This window comes from Micropterus dolomieu, linkage group LG17, assembly GCF_021292245.1.
Source record: "Micropterus dolomieu isolate WLL.071019.BEF.003 ecotype Adirondacks linkage group LG17, ASM2129224v1, whole genome shotgun sequence".
NCBI lineage: Eukaryota > Metazoa > Chordata > Actinopteri > Centrarchiformes > Centrarchidae > Micropterus > Micropterus dolomieu.
The window spans coordinates 33,775,043-33,795,201 of NC_060166.1; the positions used below are offsets into that span (position 1 = coordinate 33,775,043).

The 20,159-nt window shown below is 41.6% G+C and overlaps 2 protein-coding genes across 5 annotated transcripts; one reads left to right on the forward strand and one right to left on the reverse strand.

The window, feature by feature from the left end:
- Positions 1 to 1,306: 1,306 nt before the first annotated feature.
- On the reverse strand, positions 1,307 to 5,072 carry polr1g (RNA polymerase I subunit G). Of its 2 annotated transcripts, XM_046073556.1 has the most exons (5): positions 4,610 to 5,072; positions 4,375 to 4,442; positions 4,085 to 4,161; positions 3,449 to 3,593; positions 1,307 to 2,722 (listed from the first exon to the last, which is right to left on the reverse strand). In XM_046073556.1, the coding sequence occupies exons 2-5, from the start codon at positions 4,383 to 4,385 to the stop codon at positions 1,912 to 1,914; spliced, it is 1,044 nt and encodes a 347-aa protein (XP_045929512.1). In that variant the 5' UTR covers positions 4,386 to 4,442; positions 4,610 to 5,072; the 3' UTR covers positions 1,307 to 1,911. The 2 variants fall into 2 exon arrangements, with proteins under 2 accessions (XP_045929512.1, XP_045929511.1); XM_046073555.1 differs by having other exon boundaries at positions 4,375 to 5,072.
- Positions 4,319 to 19,639, forward strand: foxa3 (forkhead box A3). 3 transcript variants are annotated; one of them, XM_046073553.1, is made up of 4 exons: positions 4,319 to 4,460; positions 6,040 to 6,374; positions 6,643 to 6,717; positions 16,953 to 19,639. In XM_046073553.1, the coding sequence occupies exons 2-4, from the start codon at positions 6,087 to 6,089 to the stop codon at positions 18,282 to 18,284; spliced, it is 1,695 nt and encodes a 564-aa protein (XP_045929509.1). In that variant the 5' UTR covers positions 4,319 to 4,460; positions 6,040 to 6,086; the 3' UTR covers positions 18,285 to 19,639. The 3 variants fall into 3 exon arrangements, with proteins under 3 accessions (XP_045929509.1, XP_045929508.1, XP_045929510.1); XM_046073552.1 differs by lacking the exon at positions 4,319 to 4,460 and adding an exon at positions 5,528 to 5,730; XM_046073554.1 differs by lacking the exons at positions 4,319 to 4,460; positions 6,040 to 6,374; positions 6,643 to 6,717 and adding an exon at positions 15,316 to 15,666.
- The last annotated feature ends 520 nt before the right edge of the window (positions 19,640 to 20,159 follow it).

Sequence of the window (20,159 nt, forward strand, 5' to 3'; positions counted from 1 at the left end):
TAGCACTGAAGCAGACACACACATTCAACATACCTGTGAGGATACACAGAAGTCTGGCATTAGACGTGACTCACAGAGAAACGCTTGATCCGACATCTGACATCTGTGGCTCTCTGCTGTAATGGCTGCCTGCTAACCCAAAAATTTGATGACATGATGGTAAGCCAAATCCTTTTCAGTGAGTAGAAGACTGTTTTAACAATTCTCTTTGGTATGTTAAGGTTTAATTTTTTAACTCTAACATGGTTTTGTTCACTTTGGGTCCAGCTGACCCATTAGGAGTAAAGCTTGTAAACAACAAAAAATGTGAATGCACACATGAGGCTGGATCAATATAGCCTTGCAGCATGTGCAGAGGGTTACTACAGATGGTGAGAGCGTGATAGCGCCAGAGGTGCCTGAGCTCATTAAGAAACAGGACCATACTCTGGTGCAGAGCAAGGAGAGGGAAGCAGTGGAGGGAGGAGGGGAGGATGCAGAGCCTGGACTGAGATTTTTCACCTCAGTGTCAGTGAGATTTGAGGATTCGCTGCCATCAGAAAATTATAAATCTTTTCTTTGTGTGTACCTGGACAGCAACAGAAGATCTGTGTTACATTAGTGGAAATAAATGGTAGTATGTAAATAAGATCAGAGGTTGTTCAGAGGCTGCAGGCTGATCCTCCACATAGGAAACTGGCTGGAGTGTGGCGCCATCTCCCTGTCACGACTGCTTATTTCTCTGTTGCATTTAATTGAAAGGAATTTCTACTGGCATTGGATTTGTAGAGATTTATAGACTTGGGATCAACCACTATATTATGATGCCAAAATTTATCACCGACAGGCAGTATAGTTTAAATATGACTTTTAACATGCCAACGGATTATAGCCATAAAGTTTCCTGCATAGTTTGAGTCATGGCAGTTGAAGCCACTGAGAAGATCATAAAGATCATCATGAAACTCTGCACTGGATCTATTTGATCAATAACTTGACTGATTTTAATGTGCAAACAAAGTGCAAACTGAAGCTACTGTCAATACATTTCATAGGAGTGCATTGCCAACTACACTACTTCGCCGTTCAATTTGCGTTCCTTCCCAAATGACAACTTCCACTAAAAACATATTTCTTTTCCCGATAATTTGAAAATAACAGATCTGTACTGCTAATTGTGCACTGTTGCACAATTCAAATGCCGAGTTACAACACAAGTACGGGTTTCATTCCTTCTGGATGAATCACTGCTCTAACAAGGCACGAGAGGAAAATGTTGTGCTGTACTGGAACACTTGCAGCAGCCAGATAAAAACATGAACAAGCATTTTCATTTAATTTCCTTTAATCACTTTTGGAATTGATTTTGTAACATGTGTTTTCCTGCAGACAAATAAATTCTCCAATATGTGACTCAAATCCTCAAAAAATGATAACATTATGTGACAATGAACCATTATTCTGTCTTTATATCACCTCTGGATTTCTGATCCTGATGCCAAACCAGAGACGTCACCAGTGCAGTTGTGTAAATATGTACACAAGCATAGCAACACAGTGTGAGCTTAATCCCATAAAGTCTCCCGCAATTTGACAGACACTGGCAGAAATTCCCCCTATGTACACTCTTACTACCCATGTACTCATAGATGCCTGTGGCTACATACATTCTTTGTGTGTAAAACTGTCACTTTCTGAGCTCAAAATTATAGGAACATTGGCCTTAAAGATGCTGCAATGAATCCACTTCATAATTCGTGTCACTAGTCAATTGATCCAGGATGTGTTCTTTTTTTCTGAATGCAATGTCCTGCCAAAGACAGCCTTGTATTATGCAATCTATTATTAAGATTGAGTAGTAAATTGGCTCCAAGTCGGGTTCATAAGGTCAAAAATAAACAAAGGAACAAAAACCATCAAAATCACAACATACTAGTCGTCATCAGTTTTGCTTTTCTTCTTCTTTTTCTTCTTTTTCCCCGAGCCCTCCCCTACATCCCCATACAAAGTGTCTATTGGTTCACATTTCACTATTACTGCTTCCTCCTTCACCCTCGCACTGGGCTCCACGCCCTCCTCCACCTCCTCTCGCTCCCTGTCCTTCTTTTTCTTCTTCTTCTTCCTCTTCTCCTCCAAAATGTCTTCCCCCTCAAAGGGGAGCTCCATCATAACTTCATCTTGATTTTCACCTACAGGTTCCACTTTCACTCTCACCAGCTTCTCCACCTCCTCATCTTGCTCTGTCTTTATTCGCTTTTCCTTCTTTTTTTTCTTCTTCTTTTTCCTGCCTTCCTCCTCCTCGTCCTTCTGCCATGTTTCTTCTATGAATCGTTTGACTACCAGGGGGCGGAGAGTTGTAGATGATGGCCCAAAGGCGGCTCCATCCACCTCACTCTCTGCCACGCAGGTCAGCGTGGGGGTCTTACTGCCGAAGGGGTGGAATCGCTGTTTCAGCCCCGGCGGTATGGAGGGTGCTGGAGCAGCAGGGATGACCTGGGGTGCCTGGTTGGCGCTGCTGTCTCCATAGCTCTCACACACATTTAGCAGGCCTGAAAAAGTGGGGCCAAAAACCACGTCATCGGATGACTGCTTGTCACTGGTGAGCAAGCAGAGCTCTGAGGTACCGTGGGTGGATGCCAATATGCTGTAGATCTGCTGGCCATTCACTGTCTTGGCTGCACCTGCAGCAGCAGGAACCTTCAGGGTCTGGAGACCTGACAGTGGTACCTTGATGCCACTGAAACTGAATGAAAGGAGGAGAGGTTGGTTTAGGCATCATTGTCACAAGTTTACACAACTTAAGACATACAAGTCTGGGGTGACAATCATTTCATTTTCTCAGACTACTGAATTTCAGCACAAAGCCCGTCTCCAGCTCCACCTGCTGGCTCCAACAGACACACACACTACCCTATCAGTTAATTCATGCGAGTCTGTCTTAAGTATTTTATAATACCACATAATATGCTGCAGAGATTTTTTCAAGTGAGACTATGTAACTTTAGAAAAAAAAAAAACATAAGCAATAACATGCACCATTGCTAATTCAATACACTCAGGAATTTTGCCATATTTACTTCTGGTCTGGTATGACCAATAGCTTATGATGGCAAATATTACTAATATTATTCCATCCATTTTCTAGAACCGTTTAGCCTTTGCAGGGTGGTGTAGGGCTGGCGCAAATACAACCTGACATTGGGTAAGAGAGGCGGGGTACACCCTGCACTGACACATAAACAAACAACCATTCACATCTACAGGCAATTTAGAGTCACCAGTTAACCTGCACGTTTTAGGACTGGGTTAGTAATGCAAACCTTTGCTATGGCATTAAAACAAGTTTATTACTCAGATAATATTTGGAAGCAGTTAAGTTTTTTTTTGTGCCTTTCAGAAAATACATTTCTGATTAAGTTCTCGTGCATTTGACTATGTATGCAGAGATCAGGAAACAGAGTGTACCCACCATTCTGGATTAAAGTTGGCTGGCGCTTTAATGAGCCATAACTCATCCTTGTTGTTCTTCAGACTCTCTGTAAGAGTGCTGCTGCAAGGCTTATGGCAGAAAGACACAAAGTCAGCAGGACACTGGTACCTGGTGGTCTTCTTATCTGTGGAGGACACTTTCATCATTTCATCAATAAAATAACAAAGAGCATTTGAAATACAGACAACAGCCCTGTGTAAGAACATAAAAATCGAATATCAATATCACCTTGCTTGTGTGTGTATCCTCTGTAAAAGATTTTCTATGGTGCCAAATAGTTATTGTATGAACCACATCTTAAACTGGTGCGCTTTTATTGTTATTGCTTCTTGGCTTAAATATTGGATGAAACAAAGACAAGAAGCCAAAACTTTGTCAAATGCAGAGCATATTGAGTCAGAACAAGACTGCAATTTACTTAGACTAGATAACCTAACGTTATATTATAACACATGACAATATTTCTTTCTGCTACGGCAGTCACAACATACTGTATTGCGTATTATTACTTGCTTGCACTGTAAGTGAAACTGCCTTTATGAAGCTGGTCTAACTGAACTATTAGCCATCAGCAAACTACCACCACCTTTGTGCATCCAACGCGTGCGAACTTACCGGAGTCTTTTTGCTTTACGGGTGATTTTGTAGTGTTATTGTCAGCTTCGTCTTCGCTTGATGAGGGCGATATGTCTCTTGGCATTTTTATATGTAAAGATAACCACAAATAACTAAAATTAAACGTTTTATATCTCAAAAAGCATGGCTACGGAGGACGCACATGTGTTGACACCAAATGAACTGTGACCTTTAATTACTTCACTTCCGTGCCAGTTTGGTTGTAGTTCCAAAATCAGCCACGGTGAGTTGGTTTGCATTGATAAAACAAGGTAAGAAAAATCAATCACCCATAATGCATCTACGGAGGTTACGTAACGTCCCAGCGTCCGTCTGGGAAGCAGTTGACAGCAGCAAACTTCAACAGCAGGCCGACGTGGGTAAACAAAACAAACATATGAAAAAAAAGAGCCTAATAACCTAAAAGTTGTATCTGATTTTATATTTGTAGAATATGTAACATTCTTCTGAAGCGGTCTGAAGCCCGTTAAAGTAGAAAGTCGTTAGCAAAGAGAGGGCGTGCACCTGTCAAAGATAAATAGGTTAACACAGCTAACGCGTGCTAGCGCGTTAGCAAGCTAGCTGGCTCGTTGACTCCGCTCAGGTTCGCTAGCTTGCTAGCCAGCCATGTCGTCCCCCTCCTCCTCCTCCAGGCGCCAGTGGTGCTACCTGTGCGACCTGCCAAAGATGCCGTGGACTGTGGTGTGGGACTTCAGCGAAGTGGTCTGTCGCGGCTGTGTGAACTACGAGGGAGCTAATCAGATTGAATTCCTGATTGCGAGCGCCCGACAGCTGAAACGAACTCACGGGATGCAGGACGGCAGCGTCAGGTCACCTGGTCCCTCTCCAAATAAACACGGCACATCAGGCAGAGGTGATGCGGTGGCAGATGGAAGCAGGCCGCATAACGACCGCTTTGACAGAGGTGGAAGAGGAGAAAGTACCGGGTCAACTATTCGGGTGCCGCCGAACGGGTTACACCGTGAGGGCCAGCCGCCTCAAGAAGTGAACCGTCAGAGCCCCAGCAGCAGCCGGAGACCCATGATAGGTGCTGCCATCCCGCCTAGTCTAGTAACTCAAAGTATTGCAGGGATTCCCCATGGGCTACTTGCGGGCATGCCAGCGGGTCTGACCGCCAGGACAGCCCCCATGACCAACCCCATGATTTTCCCTGCCCCGGTGCTGGCTGAGATGAACCGCAGACAGCTGGGTATAGGGATGGGGATTGCCCCGTTTATCACTCCAGAGCTGGAGCGAGAGCTCAGTTCGTCCCAGAACCAGCCGAAGATCCAGACGCAGGTCCACACTGCTGTGGCTGGCAGCAGCAGCAGCAAGAGTACAGGCCTCCCTTCTTCATCCTCCTCTATGGCTGGAGGTGTGAGCCAGACGAGCCCCAAGCCTGCCTCATCCCCGGCTAGGCAGCCACGCCCTCTAGCCGCGCGGTCTGGTGGGGAGCCCCTGGGGTCCAGCAGCTCAGCAGAGGCGGCCACCACTGCTGCAGCATTACCCCACAGTGGCGCCTCTGAGCTGGGATCAGCATCTGCCGCCAACGCCCATTCAACCGGAAACACTCTGTCCTGCACCTTGTGTCATGAGAGGCTGGAAGACACACACTTTGTTCAGTGTCCATCAGTGCAAGGACATAGGTTTGTATGCGTGCTGTGTTTTTGTCTGTGGTGGCATTGTCTAGCGAATAGCCTGCAACAATTTGTGGATTAGTTTGAATGTTGTTTGAGCATTGCCTCGTTACACCTTCACAAAGAGTTTCTTTCTTTATGTTTTCATAAATAAAATGCTTTGTTTTTTCGGCTTTTAGTCTGAGCAAGTAAGTAATTTAAGCATGTACGTCAGACTCTGGTAATTTTTTACATTTTACAGACTGAAATAAGTACTAGTTTATTTACTTCTCACTGAAAGTTTTAATAACCTGTCTTCTCTACCTCCACCAAATTCAGGTTCTGCTTCCCCTGCACCAGAGTGTACATCCAGAGCCGGAGAGGTGATGGGGAGGTGTACTGTCCCAGTGGAGATCGCTGTCCGTTGGATAACTCTCTCAATAGCCCCCCTTGGGCCTTCATGCAGGGAGAGGTCTCCACCATACTGGGCACAGCTGGAGCAGGAGCTGCGTCGGCTGCTGCATCTGGAGCTGGGCCCGGGTCTGGAGCTGCAGGTGCATCTGGGGCCGGGAGTGGATCTGCCAGTGGAGCTGCAGCTGGAAGTGGGGACGTCACCGTCAAGAAAGAGAGAGAGACGTGATTTTCATGGAAACCAGGACCCAACACAGCAACAGGCAGGTCTACAGATATCTGACTACCCCTAGTCTGAGGTCTGGTAGCAGTTTGCCTTGTGAGGCAATTTTACAATTAGGCAGCTTAGTTTACTCCATCGTCAAGTAATGCATTTGCCTAAATGATGTTGTATGACAACAGAGGCATTATTTTACAGTTGTTGTAACTGTAATTGTTCTATGTTCCACTACAGTTTGCATAATCTGAACCACACAGCTCTGATGTTGTGTATTTTCATGTTGTTTATTTGTTTGCTTTTTGTCACCCCAGACTTGTTTCAAACACCAGAATGAGTGCACAGGACCGCTGAGAGATCCAGAAGAGCAGCAACACAGAAAATCACAGGTCTTAACTCCACTTACTCACGCAACCCAGTTCTACCAACATTATCAGACTTGGCTAGAGATCTGACTAAAGTTATGCTTAACACGTTGTTATTTTTTTACTTTTTCTAAGCAAAGTTTGACTTTACCAATTTTCAACCTAAATCCTACAGTTCTGATGTAATGAGAATGTGAACAATTTAATTTCATTATATCACATTCAATTTCCCAGTGCATCCTGTGCCAGCTCAACCTCATCAATTGTGCAAAACAATCTAATGTCAAATGCTCAATGCAGAAAACAGCAGAAATGTTGTAAATCAAAAACTGACACCACCATTACAATAATTTGAAAGATGACATAATCACATAAATAATATTTACACCAAGTTGAATATGCACTTTAAGAAACAGCCAGTACCAACAGGACCACTGAAATGTCTCTTTTCCTCTATATGGCTACCAGGGTATAATATATAATTGGTATTGGTTTTATTTGCTAAAGGTAGCTAGAATAGCTGTTAATGGTAGCTTGTTAGCAGAATTTTGCTGTTTTCAAGTAATTCTTCTCAGACTCACAGAAAGTAGCCATGTTCCAGGGTTTATTGTAATGGTACAGTCAATATTGTGTTTGCACAAGAAAGCACAAAAGCTTGTTTTGACAAATCCATCACAAATGTTGTAATACTAAAACAGAAGTCATCTTGTTGATGAACAAACTGTTGGCCAGCAGCAGGAAATTGGATATCAGACCCTTCACAGTAAAGTACAGGCTGTTCTGAGTCGAAACCAATTGGAACTTAACCATCTCTGACAAAATGCCGATTTCTCAGACAGTGCTTTGTCTAAATGAAATATTTGTGCTTCCACAAATACAAATTACATTAAACTGACACGATATTGACATGATGACGAACAGTATCTTAAGTAGGGCTGAACGATTTTGGAAAATAATGCTAATTGCGTTTTTTTTTTTACCAATATTGTGATTGCGATTTAATATGCGATTAATTTTTAAGCTCTTTACCTTCTGTATTATTCAAAATGGACAAGCAGTAAATCAGTGTATACACAATATTAGATAGAACTACACTGTTCTTTCTTGTGTTATGATGAATTAGGTAGAATTATTATTATGAGCAATGGTGGGGAAGATATATCAAATTATAATAATATGATAAAGATAATATGATATAATATTATAAGGTCGGCCTACCTACAGACCACATGAAAAACTAACTCACCACAGTGTGTTATACAGTAAGCACTCAATACAAAACCCACAGTTCAACCACCAATTAATGCGTCCTTATCTTAGTTCAAATCTCTTAGGAGTCCATCTTTCTGTATCCCAGTAAGCAAACAAAAAATACTCAGTTTGAGGTTCAATTCAAAAGTCAGCCAATGAAAATAAAACCAAATGATAGATAAGAATTCATATGTTTAACAAATCTGCATCATGTTGTAGTTATTAAGGCATCAGTTTAATCCATTTATTGCTATTTAATCACAGCAAAATGTTTACTTTGGGTTCATACAGCTGTAGTAATAGAAAGTTGTGTTTATTCATGTTATCGCGTTAAAATCGCCTTCTTGCCTTGTGTGTGAACACTTGCAGCGAATGAACTCACGCGAGGAGACAATTCGCGTTTGGTCTGAATGTGGCATAAGGCCATTGTACAACAAGAAGGCAAGGTACAGCGTAACGTGCAGACAAAGTATTAGCTTCGTCTGCAGACTGCTTTCCGCTTGGATGTCATGTGACCAGAGTGTAATCGCAGCCTTTGCGATTAGAAAATCTCGTTTTATTACATCGCAATAATATCGCAAATGCAATTAATCATTCAGCCCTAATCTTAAATTTGAAATACAGATTTATTGTTTTGTGTTTTGATTCCGTGTCCTTGCACACAATCAGAATTTTATTTTTTCAAATAAATGGGAAAAGTCTCAACGAAAACGCATGCAACTGATAGGTGGACATAATGCCAGTGGTGACATTTAGCTCTGTGCGCATCTGTGCATTTGTTTTCCATCAGCTTTAAATAAAGCTGACTTAGACTCAGAGAAAGGAGAGTGTTTGCTGTGTCGAAACAACCAGTTAATCTGTCAAAGCATCGACCAGCCACAGAGACTCTGTGTTTGACTGTATTTAAATATTGCTTTCATACAAGATCCAGCCCAGCCTACACTTTACCCGAATGTATATGAAAAGATATCTATTGATAGGCCTAGGACTATATTTTATACTAGAATGTTAAATGTTATATACTCTATAGATCTATAATAGTATGTATGTGCAATCCTTCATCATAGTATATGCAACAGTTTGGAATATGTAATTAAAATAGATTGTGTATCAGTTCTTAAACCTTTTTGTTTTTTAAAGTAAGAATCCACCTAAAAGCAGAAATGTTCTTCAAGACAACCTTCTTATCACGTGACACTTTTTACGGAGCTTTTATTGAGTGGGAAATTATATTTACGGTTTTGAAATCATCAGTGTTGCAATTAAATAATCTTAATTAATCTTATTTTGAGATAAACAGACAACCTCACAGACTTTTGAGTTTGCTTTCCATTCATAATCAGTGGAACAAATGTGGATGACGATCATTATCAATGTGTATGTGCAGGGATTTTATTCCTAAATTGAACTGTCCAATATTATGATAATAACACATTGCAACAACTTAGATTTTTGGTGGTTTCTCTCTTCATGTGCAGTATGTACTTCAGAAGCACAGACAAACCAAAGGTCATTTTATGCCCAAGCGGATGTTTCTGGATGTAAATGTTATACGGGGAAAACATATTGTTATATTTCTTGGCCAGGTCTTAACCAGTTTTCTTCATCAAGCCGACACAGTTTACAGGCCCATGTGGTCTACTGTACTTTACATATAAAAGTCTATAATATACAGCAGATACTGTTTAGGCCTTCTTCGTATATTAAGAGAATATCTACAGATCAGGTCTGTTATTGAGAAATATCTTTGAAGAAGTGGAATTTTAAGTTTGATATGCACTGATACATCATGCAATCCCTTGTTAAGTGCCTTTTAAAAATGTTAACCGTCTGTCTGGGAACCTCAGGGGAAGTAGGAGTGCAATGGCTTTTTTTTATTATTGTCTGGTCAGTGATTAACCTGATTCTGTTTCCCTTCGATCGCCATCAGACGGCTTTTGCTTTTATCTGAAGCTTTTGTAAAGTCAGCCGGCCATTCAGTGTTTGGGTATGGTCTCTCTTCATTCATGTGTCATTTTTAGATATGTTGGTTTTATTGCAGCTTCATGTACAAAAAACAAACCAGGAATAAATGACATGGAAACTTGCACTTGTTTTTCTGTTTCACTGAGATTTACTCATGTTAAATAACCTATTTATGGGGAAAACGTCATGAAACAAATCAAGACCCTTCTGTTAAAAGTTGTCATGACTTTCTGATTTGAAGTATTATAATTATGTTTATACAAACTTATCTGGGGCCCCGTTCTTTGAATGTTGCTTAATTAATCAAGGGTGACTTAGTGTTAGCCAGCTAAAATTATCTTTTGTACTGATAAGTGGATGATCATGGCTGGCAAAAGGACAGCAGCTGTTCCCACAGGACCATAACTACGATCAGGACAGTGATATTTTAATGACCTGAGGAGTTTACATTATACAATGACACATATGGTAAATGCATATGTTGGGGCTGATTCAGACAGTCTGTGATAGATTGACTGTTTCCAAGCAAAGAATAAAGGGAATCAGTATTTTTTTTTTTTATGTGGAGAGGGCTTTAAAACACTTAAGTCACAATTAAGTATTAAGATAAACGTAACAGGAAACAATTTAAAGCAAGGGAAGTCACTTACCTCAAGTGATTTTCACAGCTGACTTAAATGAAAAAAAAATAAAAATCTTACATCCAAGAATAGTACAAGTACATGTCATTTATAGCAATGACAAGAACATTTAAGACTTGTAGTGTTTAATCTCCATCAAATGTTTCAGTGTATGGTGTTCCATGATTTTAGTAACAGATTTTATTTTATTCAAGATATACATGTATTTAACCTTGTATCGTGGAAAACGGTGGTAATTATTCAACTAAATCCTGGTGATTTCTTCTTTTTATGTAGGGGAGACCAGGTATGGTTGTAACATGGGAAAGAGTTGTAACAACACCAATTAGAGATAAGATAGGAGTTAGGTGATCATTTCAGTATTTATACTTCCTCCCCGACGAGACATGTTGTTTGTCAAGTCTCGAAACAGGTACATTCAGAATATTTAGAGAAAAAACAGATTTTGAGGTAAGTACATTCAGAATATTTAGAGAAAAAACAGATTTTGGAGGTAAGTAAATTTTTTGACCAAGACTATGTTTAGCATTGCAGATAAAATTGTTTGACTTATATTATATTAAAACGTAGTTTCTTAGGCAACATGTGATGCATTGTTTCCTTTCCAGTTTCAAACCACTATGCTAATACAGCTAGCTAAACAATGGCTGACGGGTTTAATAAGTGTTACAACCATCTCCTATACATACAACTAGGGACTTCCTTGATTTTAATATTTTACAATGTGCCCTTTGCACTATCTGGGCTCACCAAGCCTGCACTCCATGGTTACCAGCATTCATTTGTCAGCTCTGTGACCAGTACCTCCCATTCAAATGTTGGTGTATTGGCTATTTTTCCATACTCCATCTCTGCCGGTGGAGAGGGCCAGGAAGTGTACAGGCAACTTGTGAGAAGTGCCAATGCGCAAGAAAAAGTCCCGGTACGCCAAAGAATAAAATATAGAAGTGCTGGTACTGTGTATAAGAACATACACACAGACATACTCCTCTTTTTTGGTAAACCTAAGGATGTACAAGTATGTTATTTAATTACGTACATTGTAGTAGTAGTTATTAATTATACTTTTAAGTAAGTTCATTCTATAGACAAATGTACATCAGTTGTAGTCTATTACAGTGAGAGAGAAACATTGTTTTTTTATTTCAATATTGTTTTTGAAGCATGTCATATAGTGGCATCTATTTTTGCTTATTTTGTCTTATTGTTACAAGTTAGCCCAACATGTGTTACAACCAACCCCGGTAGTGGGGTAGGTTGTAACAAGGGAACACAATGCATTTGACATCAACTCACAAGGTCAGTGATATTCTTGTAGAGGACAGAATTAGTGCCATTTGTGGTGAACAAATGTGCACTTTGTATAAAAGTTTGAGAACTCTAGCTTACATAGTCTTTCTGAACAACAGAAATGATGGGAACGCAGAATAGGAGCCTTCATTCACATCTGAAAATGAGTTCATGTTAACCTGCAAATCTTGTTTATGATCCTGGTAAACCTGGTTTAAAAGAAATGAAAAATCCAGCCTCATGTCAGACATTCACATGAAGCTGACTCCAGGTACTGAGCATCAGTCATCAGAACTTCAGTTTCGCTAATAGAAAGAAAAAAAACATTATTTTTTGTTTTGTTTTGCAGTGGCCACAAGATGGCGCTTTTACGCTCTTGACCTCAGTGAAAGAGCAGAGGCTGCTGTGACATGTTGATATTTGTATCATCTGTTTTTGAGATACAGGACAATATCACGGCTTGTACAGCCTTAAGAAGCCTGGGAAGCTCTTTATATTATGTGTAAACACGACGAATCTACCGGTCTTAAGAGCTGCATGAGAAATTCTGTCTACTTCAAACCAACGGCTTAAAAAGGTGCAGGCAGCTTGGATCCGGTTTAAAGTGATAAACTCAACGATGACGCTGCTCATTTTATTATGAAGAGCGGGGCGTTTAATTATTCCTCCCCACCGTCCAGCCGCCGTGCTCCTGGAAGACCGATCTGCTGTTTCCTCCATTAGTGTCAGCTCATTACAGCTATTGTTAAACCAATTATAGAGGTGTTAATGGACGGTGGAAGGCCCATTGGCATGAAAAACGGCCCGCGGAGAGAGGATATGGCTAAATGTGTGTTGGGGAAAAAATGGGACCTTAAAGGAACAATACCACCAATCAAGGATGCTTATTCTTAAGAGGCAGGCTTGAAGCTTGGTGGTCAAGGCCAAAATACAGAGTTCATCCTTCAGCAAGTGTGTGAAGTAGGCTAAGTCAATAAACCAGGTTCACAGAGCATCCATCTGAAGATATGTTGCACGATTAAGAGATAGCAGGCAATGAAACCACTTAGTGTAGTAGATGGCAGGCAGCAGAGCCCAACGCACATCCACATCTGTGAAATTCTTCATTGTGCAAATTTCTGTCCGGAGCCACTTGAATGAATGAGGTGCTGTGTTGGAAATTGAGGTTATCAGATACCACACTAGTTGAAGGCAGCCTCATAGAATAAAGGTAGGGATATACAGATTAGAATAAAAGTTAGCCTATTAATTTAACTAAAATATATGAATCACCACCCAAATGTTGACTAATAAACTTATCTCTTATTGTAAACAAGTCAAGTTTTATTTATCGTCTTTTATTTTATGTATCTCTAGATCTGAAACTTTCTGAAGGAGTTTTGCTTGGTCTGTAGGTAATTCTGCTTCTGCTTTCTTGCTGTTGTAGGAATTGGTGGGCTATTGTGCTGCCAGACTGGATAAAGAAGCGCAGTTATAAACCAGAATAAAGTGTATTGTGTGAAACCTTTATTCCCCTGTGATGGTTATTTGGATGAAAATCCACGAAACTCAATTCAAAATCATTTACCTCTTCAATTTTCAAAATCATATACATCAAACTATAGCTCGTACCTCTCTTTGTCAAACTATATGCTATAGTTTTTTGAATGATTATGAAGCTGGAGGTCGCACCGTTTTATCTACATCACCGTCCAGATGAAAAAAGAGCATCTCTGTCAGGCTTAATTACATCATTACAGACACTGAGGTGTTACCTCATTCCACGTGTTAATCGACTTGACAGCGTTTTGCAAACAGGCGATAAGCACCGAGTCTATACAGGTGAGGGCCTGCAGAGAGTCTGATTGGCAATATGTTCTGTGGCACAGAGCTGCAGCTGGAATGAAGATGGGAAACATGATGGTTCGGTGCTAAATCTTAAGAAAACAGCCCGTGCTGTGGTTGATTATTGAAGCAAAATAACCATCGTTACAGATACACTCAAGTATTGTGAAGACACAGGTTTCGTGAAGGCAACACAGCCTTCAGGTGGACGCAAGAGATCTAACACATCATGTTGTAAAAACTTTCCAGCGATATAAAATGTAACCAGATGTTGCCCGACATTGGTCTTTTCTACTCCAACGCTTACTCTTGGTGCATCTGCACGATGATATAGGCTACCTTCCTGTTTTTTTTATTTCTTATTTCCTCGGGATCTTTTCTCACACTCTAATCCCGTCGACCTCCTGCCTGCGCATCAATTACATCTCCATTGAGCTGCCATTAGGCAGAGGCATTGACATTCACAGGCCTCCGTCTGCACCGAGGCCGATGTGTATTCCACAACACAGGAGACTGGCCCTATGCATTACACCAGGATTACATTATTTATTGTATTTCTGTGTGGCGTCGGGTCGCGAATGCTCTTTGGAGGGAAAAAAACAGTTCTCCAAGAAGATCTCAGGGAAGTAGGTCTGTCACAGTCAGCCGGGCTAAATGTAGGCCTACGCACAGAATGCGCACAAGCGCATCCACGAAATCCACATGAAACAAACAGAACAAATTTAAGAACTTGAATGCAAAGTATATTTAATAATAGAACTGTTTACTCAGAGAGCTTCGTTTACGCACCATTTATCCAGGAACAAATACTTTTCTTCGCATGATGGTGTGTGTTGGTATCTTTAAGTTATTGTTTTTATTTTACCTGACTTTTGGTGTTGAAGTGGCCTATATGTGGCGTTTATATTTCGTCTGAGAATGAGGGTGGTGGCTGGAACTTTGGGGGTTTTCTTTTCTATAATGTTTCTGATTAGGATCTAGCTGTTCATTTGCCTTCATTTGATAGTCAAATATTTCCCTAATAATCGTGATTTTTTTACTTCTTCGTGACAATAAGGACATATTTGACTATCAAATCCCAGAATCTGAAACAAGTTGGCGGTTGTTACAATTAAACCTGCAAAGAATGTGTTAAAAAGTTCACAGCAACCAGAGAAGTGATAGCCGAGGGAATTAACGACTTTCACGCCCCTACACACGTCACAAAACTGCCACCCTAAGTGAGTGACATGATTGCATTTCGGGTAAATTCTTTCAACAATTTAAAGCACAACATTATTTCATAACCTGTTTGATCATTAACTTTTGGCCATTTTAACACCTCACTCTTGACTTCACTGCTACATTAAAAAAATCCATTCAGCTCTGTCACTGCAGGATTATGAGTCATTCGTCCGGGTGGCCCCGGTGCTGCCGCCGGGCCAATATACAGCTCGCCAGGGGGCCACATCGGCCTTTTTGCGGGGCCCTTCCTGGATCCTAACACGGTATTCAAATGTCAGGAGCTGGGCGGGACCAGCCGGTACCTTATAAGAGGAGAACGGCCAGGTCTCTCTACTGTATTTGCGCGCTACACCTCCGCCTGCCACACGCTGCGTCCCGAGGCCCCTGGTGGACAGAAAAAAAACGGGCCAGAAGAAGTCAGCATCTGCTGAGCCATAATAAGATTAAGGTTATGAAACAATGGATGACTGACAAATAAGAAATATTGACTTTACTATTCCCAGGAGCAGACGTCGCATCACACGTTTTTCACTCTCGATATTTTCTCCCTCTTTCTTGGAAAAGGGGAAACAACTTTGTGTTTGGATTGTTTTTGGCGAAAACTTCCAACTTTGCGAAGGATTTTATACTTACTTCTTGATATTAAAAAAAAAAAAAAAAATACGGTCATAGTTAAGTATTTCTCCTCCAAATTCGTGTGTTTGGGATGTTGAGCTCTGTGAAGATGGAAGCCCATGATTTACCAGAGTGGAATACTTTCTACAGCGAGGCCAGCGAGGTAAAGACACATATAATAATAAATTAATCACACTGTTTTTCTTATACAGCGGGAAATGTCTAATGTTTATCTTGGAAGTGAAGAAGAGTTGACAAACTGTTATTTTGCGCACATATTCAGCACTCGCAGCTGTAATCCTATGTTAGGCTAAATTCTAAAATGTATTATACAGATTTTACATTAAAATCTTAAACTACATACTCATTAAAGGAACATTAAGTATGATAAATTAAATGCTATCAAGGCGCAAATTTTCTTATAGGTGTATAAGAATTACAAGCAGAAAAATGCCACAAAGGAGCTAAAATAATTAACAGTTTCTTCTTCTCTAAAAATCACAATTGGAACATTATACAAATATTATTAAAATCAAAACAGATAAAAATAGGAACAGGTATTTTCACAATCCACTACATTGTTACTTTGATTTGCCATTTTAAATTTAATTATTGATGTGTGTAGTCAAATGTAAGTAGAATTCTAAATATTCCCGTTCTAACTTGCTCAACAATAGGCTTTATTTCTTTGTGTAGCCACCAACGTGCTGCGACAATTTAGGTGTAAATGTAACATGACTTGTTCCTCACTAATTCAATTAGGGTTAATTCCATCAGCAGCTTCAGTTCTCACGTCGCCTCGACCTGATGAAATTACCAAGAAGAAAGAGTCTGATAATATTTAACCAAAGATCAGTAAGCGGGCCGAGATGCTTTCTATCCCCCGTGGATCATTGTGTCGCACATTAAATACTGTTACTTCACGTCCAAGGCCTTTTTCAGAAATTTAACACGGAATTATCCATTCTTGACAAGAAGAAAAAAACAGAACAGTAAAGAATCAAATTCCTCCAGCTGAATAGTGAACATTTAGTTTAGGCCTACTTGTTTTTTCCACGGAAGCAGTAGGCCGTCTGAACTAAGAAGCACCGTGACGCGCTTTTACGCATTTTCAGGTTAACATCGCTGTGTGAAATCCATGTCCTCTCTCCGCGCACTGAGAGCTTCATTGTGCATTGATAAGGAGTCATTTTTTAAAAAGAGTCAAACCTTTCCTTTCACATATACACATTCGTTTTTTAGTATTTTAAATTAATGCCAGTTAAATGCTACAGAACTGTTTATGTTATTTGTCTCCTTTATGTTTCAAGTTAAAGGGTCAACATTAATTAACTATATTCTATTATTTACACTGGCTGTAAATGTTGTTGCATGTATGTCAACTTTGCTCTACCACTGCTGTGTTTTTTGTGAATAATCAGATGTTCTTGTGTTCCTCTTTGCCTCCAGATGTATTCTTCTCCCAGTACCATGAACTCTGGTCTAGGCTCCATGGGCTCCATGGGCACCATGAACAGTTATATGAGCTTAAACCCAGCCACCGCTTCCCCTGCAGGCATGAACATGGCGTACCCAAGCTCCAGCCTCAGCAGTTCCCCGTTGGCGTCCATGGGCTCCGGGCCTGGCCACATGTCCCTCTCCCCAGTGGCCTCGTCCCTTAGTGCGGGCCCTTTAACCCAGCTGGGCCCCGCTGCTCCAGGCTCACTGGGCTCCTTGTCCCACTACCAGAACATGGGCCAGTCCATGAGCCAATTGGGATACCCATCCACTGCAACCCTGAGCCGGGCCGGACCCAAGGAGATTCCCCCGAAGCCATACCGACGCTCCCTGACCCACGCAAAGCCGCCGTACTCCTACATCTCCCTCATCACTATGGCGATCCAGCAGAGTGGCAGCAAGATGCTCACCCTGAACGAGATCTACCAATGGATCATGGACCTGTTCCCCTACTACCGTGAGAACCAGCAGCGCTGGCAGAATTCCATCCGCCACTCGCTCTCCTTCAACGACTGCTTTGTGAAGGTGGCTCGCTCGCCCGACAAGCCAGGCAAAGGCTCTTACTGGACTCTGCACCCACAGTCAGGCAACATGTTTGAGAACGGCTGCTACCTGAGGCGCCAGAAACGCTTCAAGATAGAGGAGAAGATGGCAAAGAAAGGAGGCAAGAGCCAGGAGGCAGGCTCAGGGAAAGGAGGCCACAGTGGAGATCATCTGATGGAGGACCGCAGCCCCACAGGAGGATCAGAGGGAGCTGACTCTGCCCATTCAGACAACTCCCACCCGGGCTCCTCAGATGACCAGCCGCATCCCCGAAACTCCCTGGTTCCACTAGACTGCCCTCCACTGTCCTCCTCACACATCCATAGCCCGCCTGCCCCCCTCCCTCCCTCTTCCTCCACCTCATCCGCCATCCCTTCATCCTCCTTGTCCCTCTCAGCCACCTCCTCTTCCAACCCACTCATCCACTCCCAGTCTTTAGCTGGTAGTGCCCACCTCCTGCCCAGCGCCATGCAGCAGCACATGGACCTACAGAGTGACGCCCTCAAGTCTCTGGACCCCCACTACAACTTCAACCACCCCTTCTCCATCACCAACCTCATGTCCAATGAGCAGAAGATGGACCTCAAGTCCTACCAGGACCAGGTGATGGCCTACAACAGCTACACCGGCGGCTCCCCTGTTGGGGCAAAGCAGATCTATGACAGTCCAGGGCCAGCCGCCATGGACTCAGGTGCTTACTACCAAACTCTGTACAGCCGCTCGGTGCTCAATGCCTCCTAATATGGACACTCACACACACACCTGTCTGTAGAGGTGAGCCAAGATGGGGACTTCTCTTTCTCTCTGCCTTTTCTAAAATGGACACCCATTCTCTCTTTATCTTCCTCTTTCTTTCTCTCTCCCTCTCTGGCTCTCGTCCAGTGGCCTTGGAAGAGACTCACATCTAAAATGGCTGCCGTGTTTGAGGGACCAAAGAACAGTTTTTTTCTTTTACCAACTCTGCCGAACATGCAGACTGGTTGGTTACGTGGAGGACAGAGAAGTGAAGCTGGATAATAATAAGTCTTTACTGATGATGAAGACATTTGACTCATCTGTATGTAAGTCAATACAGAAGTCAGATGCTATCTTTGCCTGTCGCAGGAGCACTGCATGTGGTGAAATTGGCTTTGTACAAAATGTAAATAGAGGTAATGTGGGGGGAAAAGGATATTTGCATTTATTTATGAAGGGAATAAATTTTAATATATCTTGTATAGCGCTCTGTTGACCAGTTACAACCCAAATGTGAGTTTTTTTAAATCCAAAGACGAAGAGAAGGAGGCATGTTTCAGGTTACTGCTTCAGGCAGGTGTTACTGCAGTGGGAGAGGAGTTTATTTGTGTGTTACAGCATTTCACACTACATTCTGTCATATCTGTCAAATCGGGCATCCATCAATGTAAATGTAGCTCATGAAGTCTGTACTTTCAAAAAATGGTTTGTTATTTTGATTGATATGAAGAAAAAACGCCATTTTGTCCTTGCTGGTGCACAGAGGAAACAGAAGAGGCAAAGTAACTGTGGTAAAAACTAAAAAAGCACGTTTTTATTTTCTGTTCCGCAACCATTTTCTGTTGTTACTTATATGAAAGCATTAAAGCCAAAAAACTTCTCAACAGGCTGTAACATTTTGACTAGATAGCTGGTGAGGTGCATGGGGGAGTTCAGTCAGTTACTAAAACAGTGGAGGGGAGGAGAGATGCACTATGGGAGGATTTACATACAGTACTTTGCACTATGGAGCTCCCAATGGCCAGGTGGGCTGATAGTGTGTGTGTTTGTGTGTGTTACAACAATACTTTGGAACAACCCCCCCCCCCACACACACACACACACACACACACTGTCAATGAATCAGCTCAATGGGATCAGTGTAACAATGTCAAAGGGTGTCAAAACCCTTGCTGTCCAAAAAGTGCCTTTTCTTTAAATGATAGGAGATCAATTTATCGACAATCTATTGAAGGATTATTCTGATAAACAGCAGAGGACACAGAAGTTTCAGGTCACATGATGTCCTTTGTGGAGCATATTTTAGTTTCAAAGAGAAATGTCTTTTATTTAAGCTATGTTGCTTTTCAAACTTTGAAAGTGTGCTGATATAATATATTGTTTTTGTTGTTGTTCTTTATGTTGGTTTAAATGTGATTTAAATGATTCATGTTTCATTTTTCTTATTAAAAAGGCAAAAATGTGGGGTGAAATGGCGCTTTTGTTTTTCTTTTCCATCAGTGTTAGGAATATTGAAATCAAGATAATGTCATCCAAAGGCTTAGTAATATTCTAGACATATTTTGCAGCATATGATTCGTCACCTGTGTGCAAACATTTTTAAAAGTCAGTCAAGAAAACCAGGCAAATATAAGTTTCTACATCAGGCAGTACCTTAATGACTTGTCCCGGTCAATCAATCAATCAATCACGACTCTTTTTTTTCACCTGGCTGGCGAGTTGGTGCTGCAGGAATAGCAGCGTCTTGTTGAAACAGCTCCTGACCAAATGACTGTGGTGTGTGACATGTAGGACTGGTAGACTAAACATGACTGGATCACACTGAGAGCCTCAAAGCAGCCCAGGAGCACACATACACACACAACGAGACCCGGGCCACTC

Coding starts and splice junctions, on each gene's coding strand:
- polr1g (XM_046073556.1), bottom strand. Junction 3,594..4,084: donor CGTAAAGCAAAAAGACTCCG/GTAAGTTCGCAC, acceptor TGTCCTCCACAG/ATAAGAAGACCACCAGGTAC. Junction 2,723..3,448: donor GCCAACTTTAATCCAGAATG/GTGGGTACACTC, acceptor CCTTTCATTCAG/TTTCAGTGGCATCAAGGTAC.
- foxa3 (XM_046073552.1), top strand. CDS start 5,676: ATGAGAGGCTGGAAGACACACACTTTGTTCAGTGTCCATCAGTGCAAG. Junction 5,731..6,039: donor CCATCAGTGCAAGGACATAG/GTTTGTATGCGT, acceptor CACCAAATTCAG/GTTCTGCTTCCCCTGCACCA. Junction 6,375..6,642: donor AGGACCCAACACAGCAACAG/GCAGGTCTACAG, acceptor TTGTCACCCCAG/ACTTGTTTCAAACACCAGAA.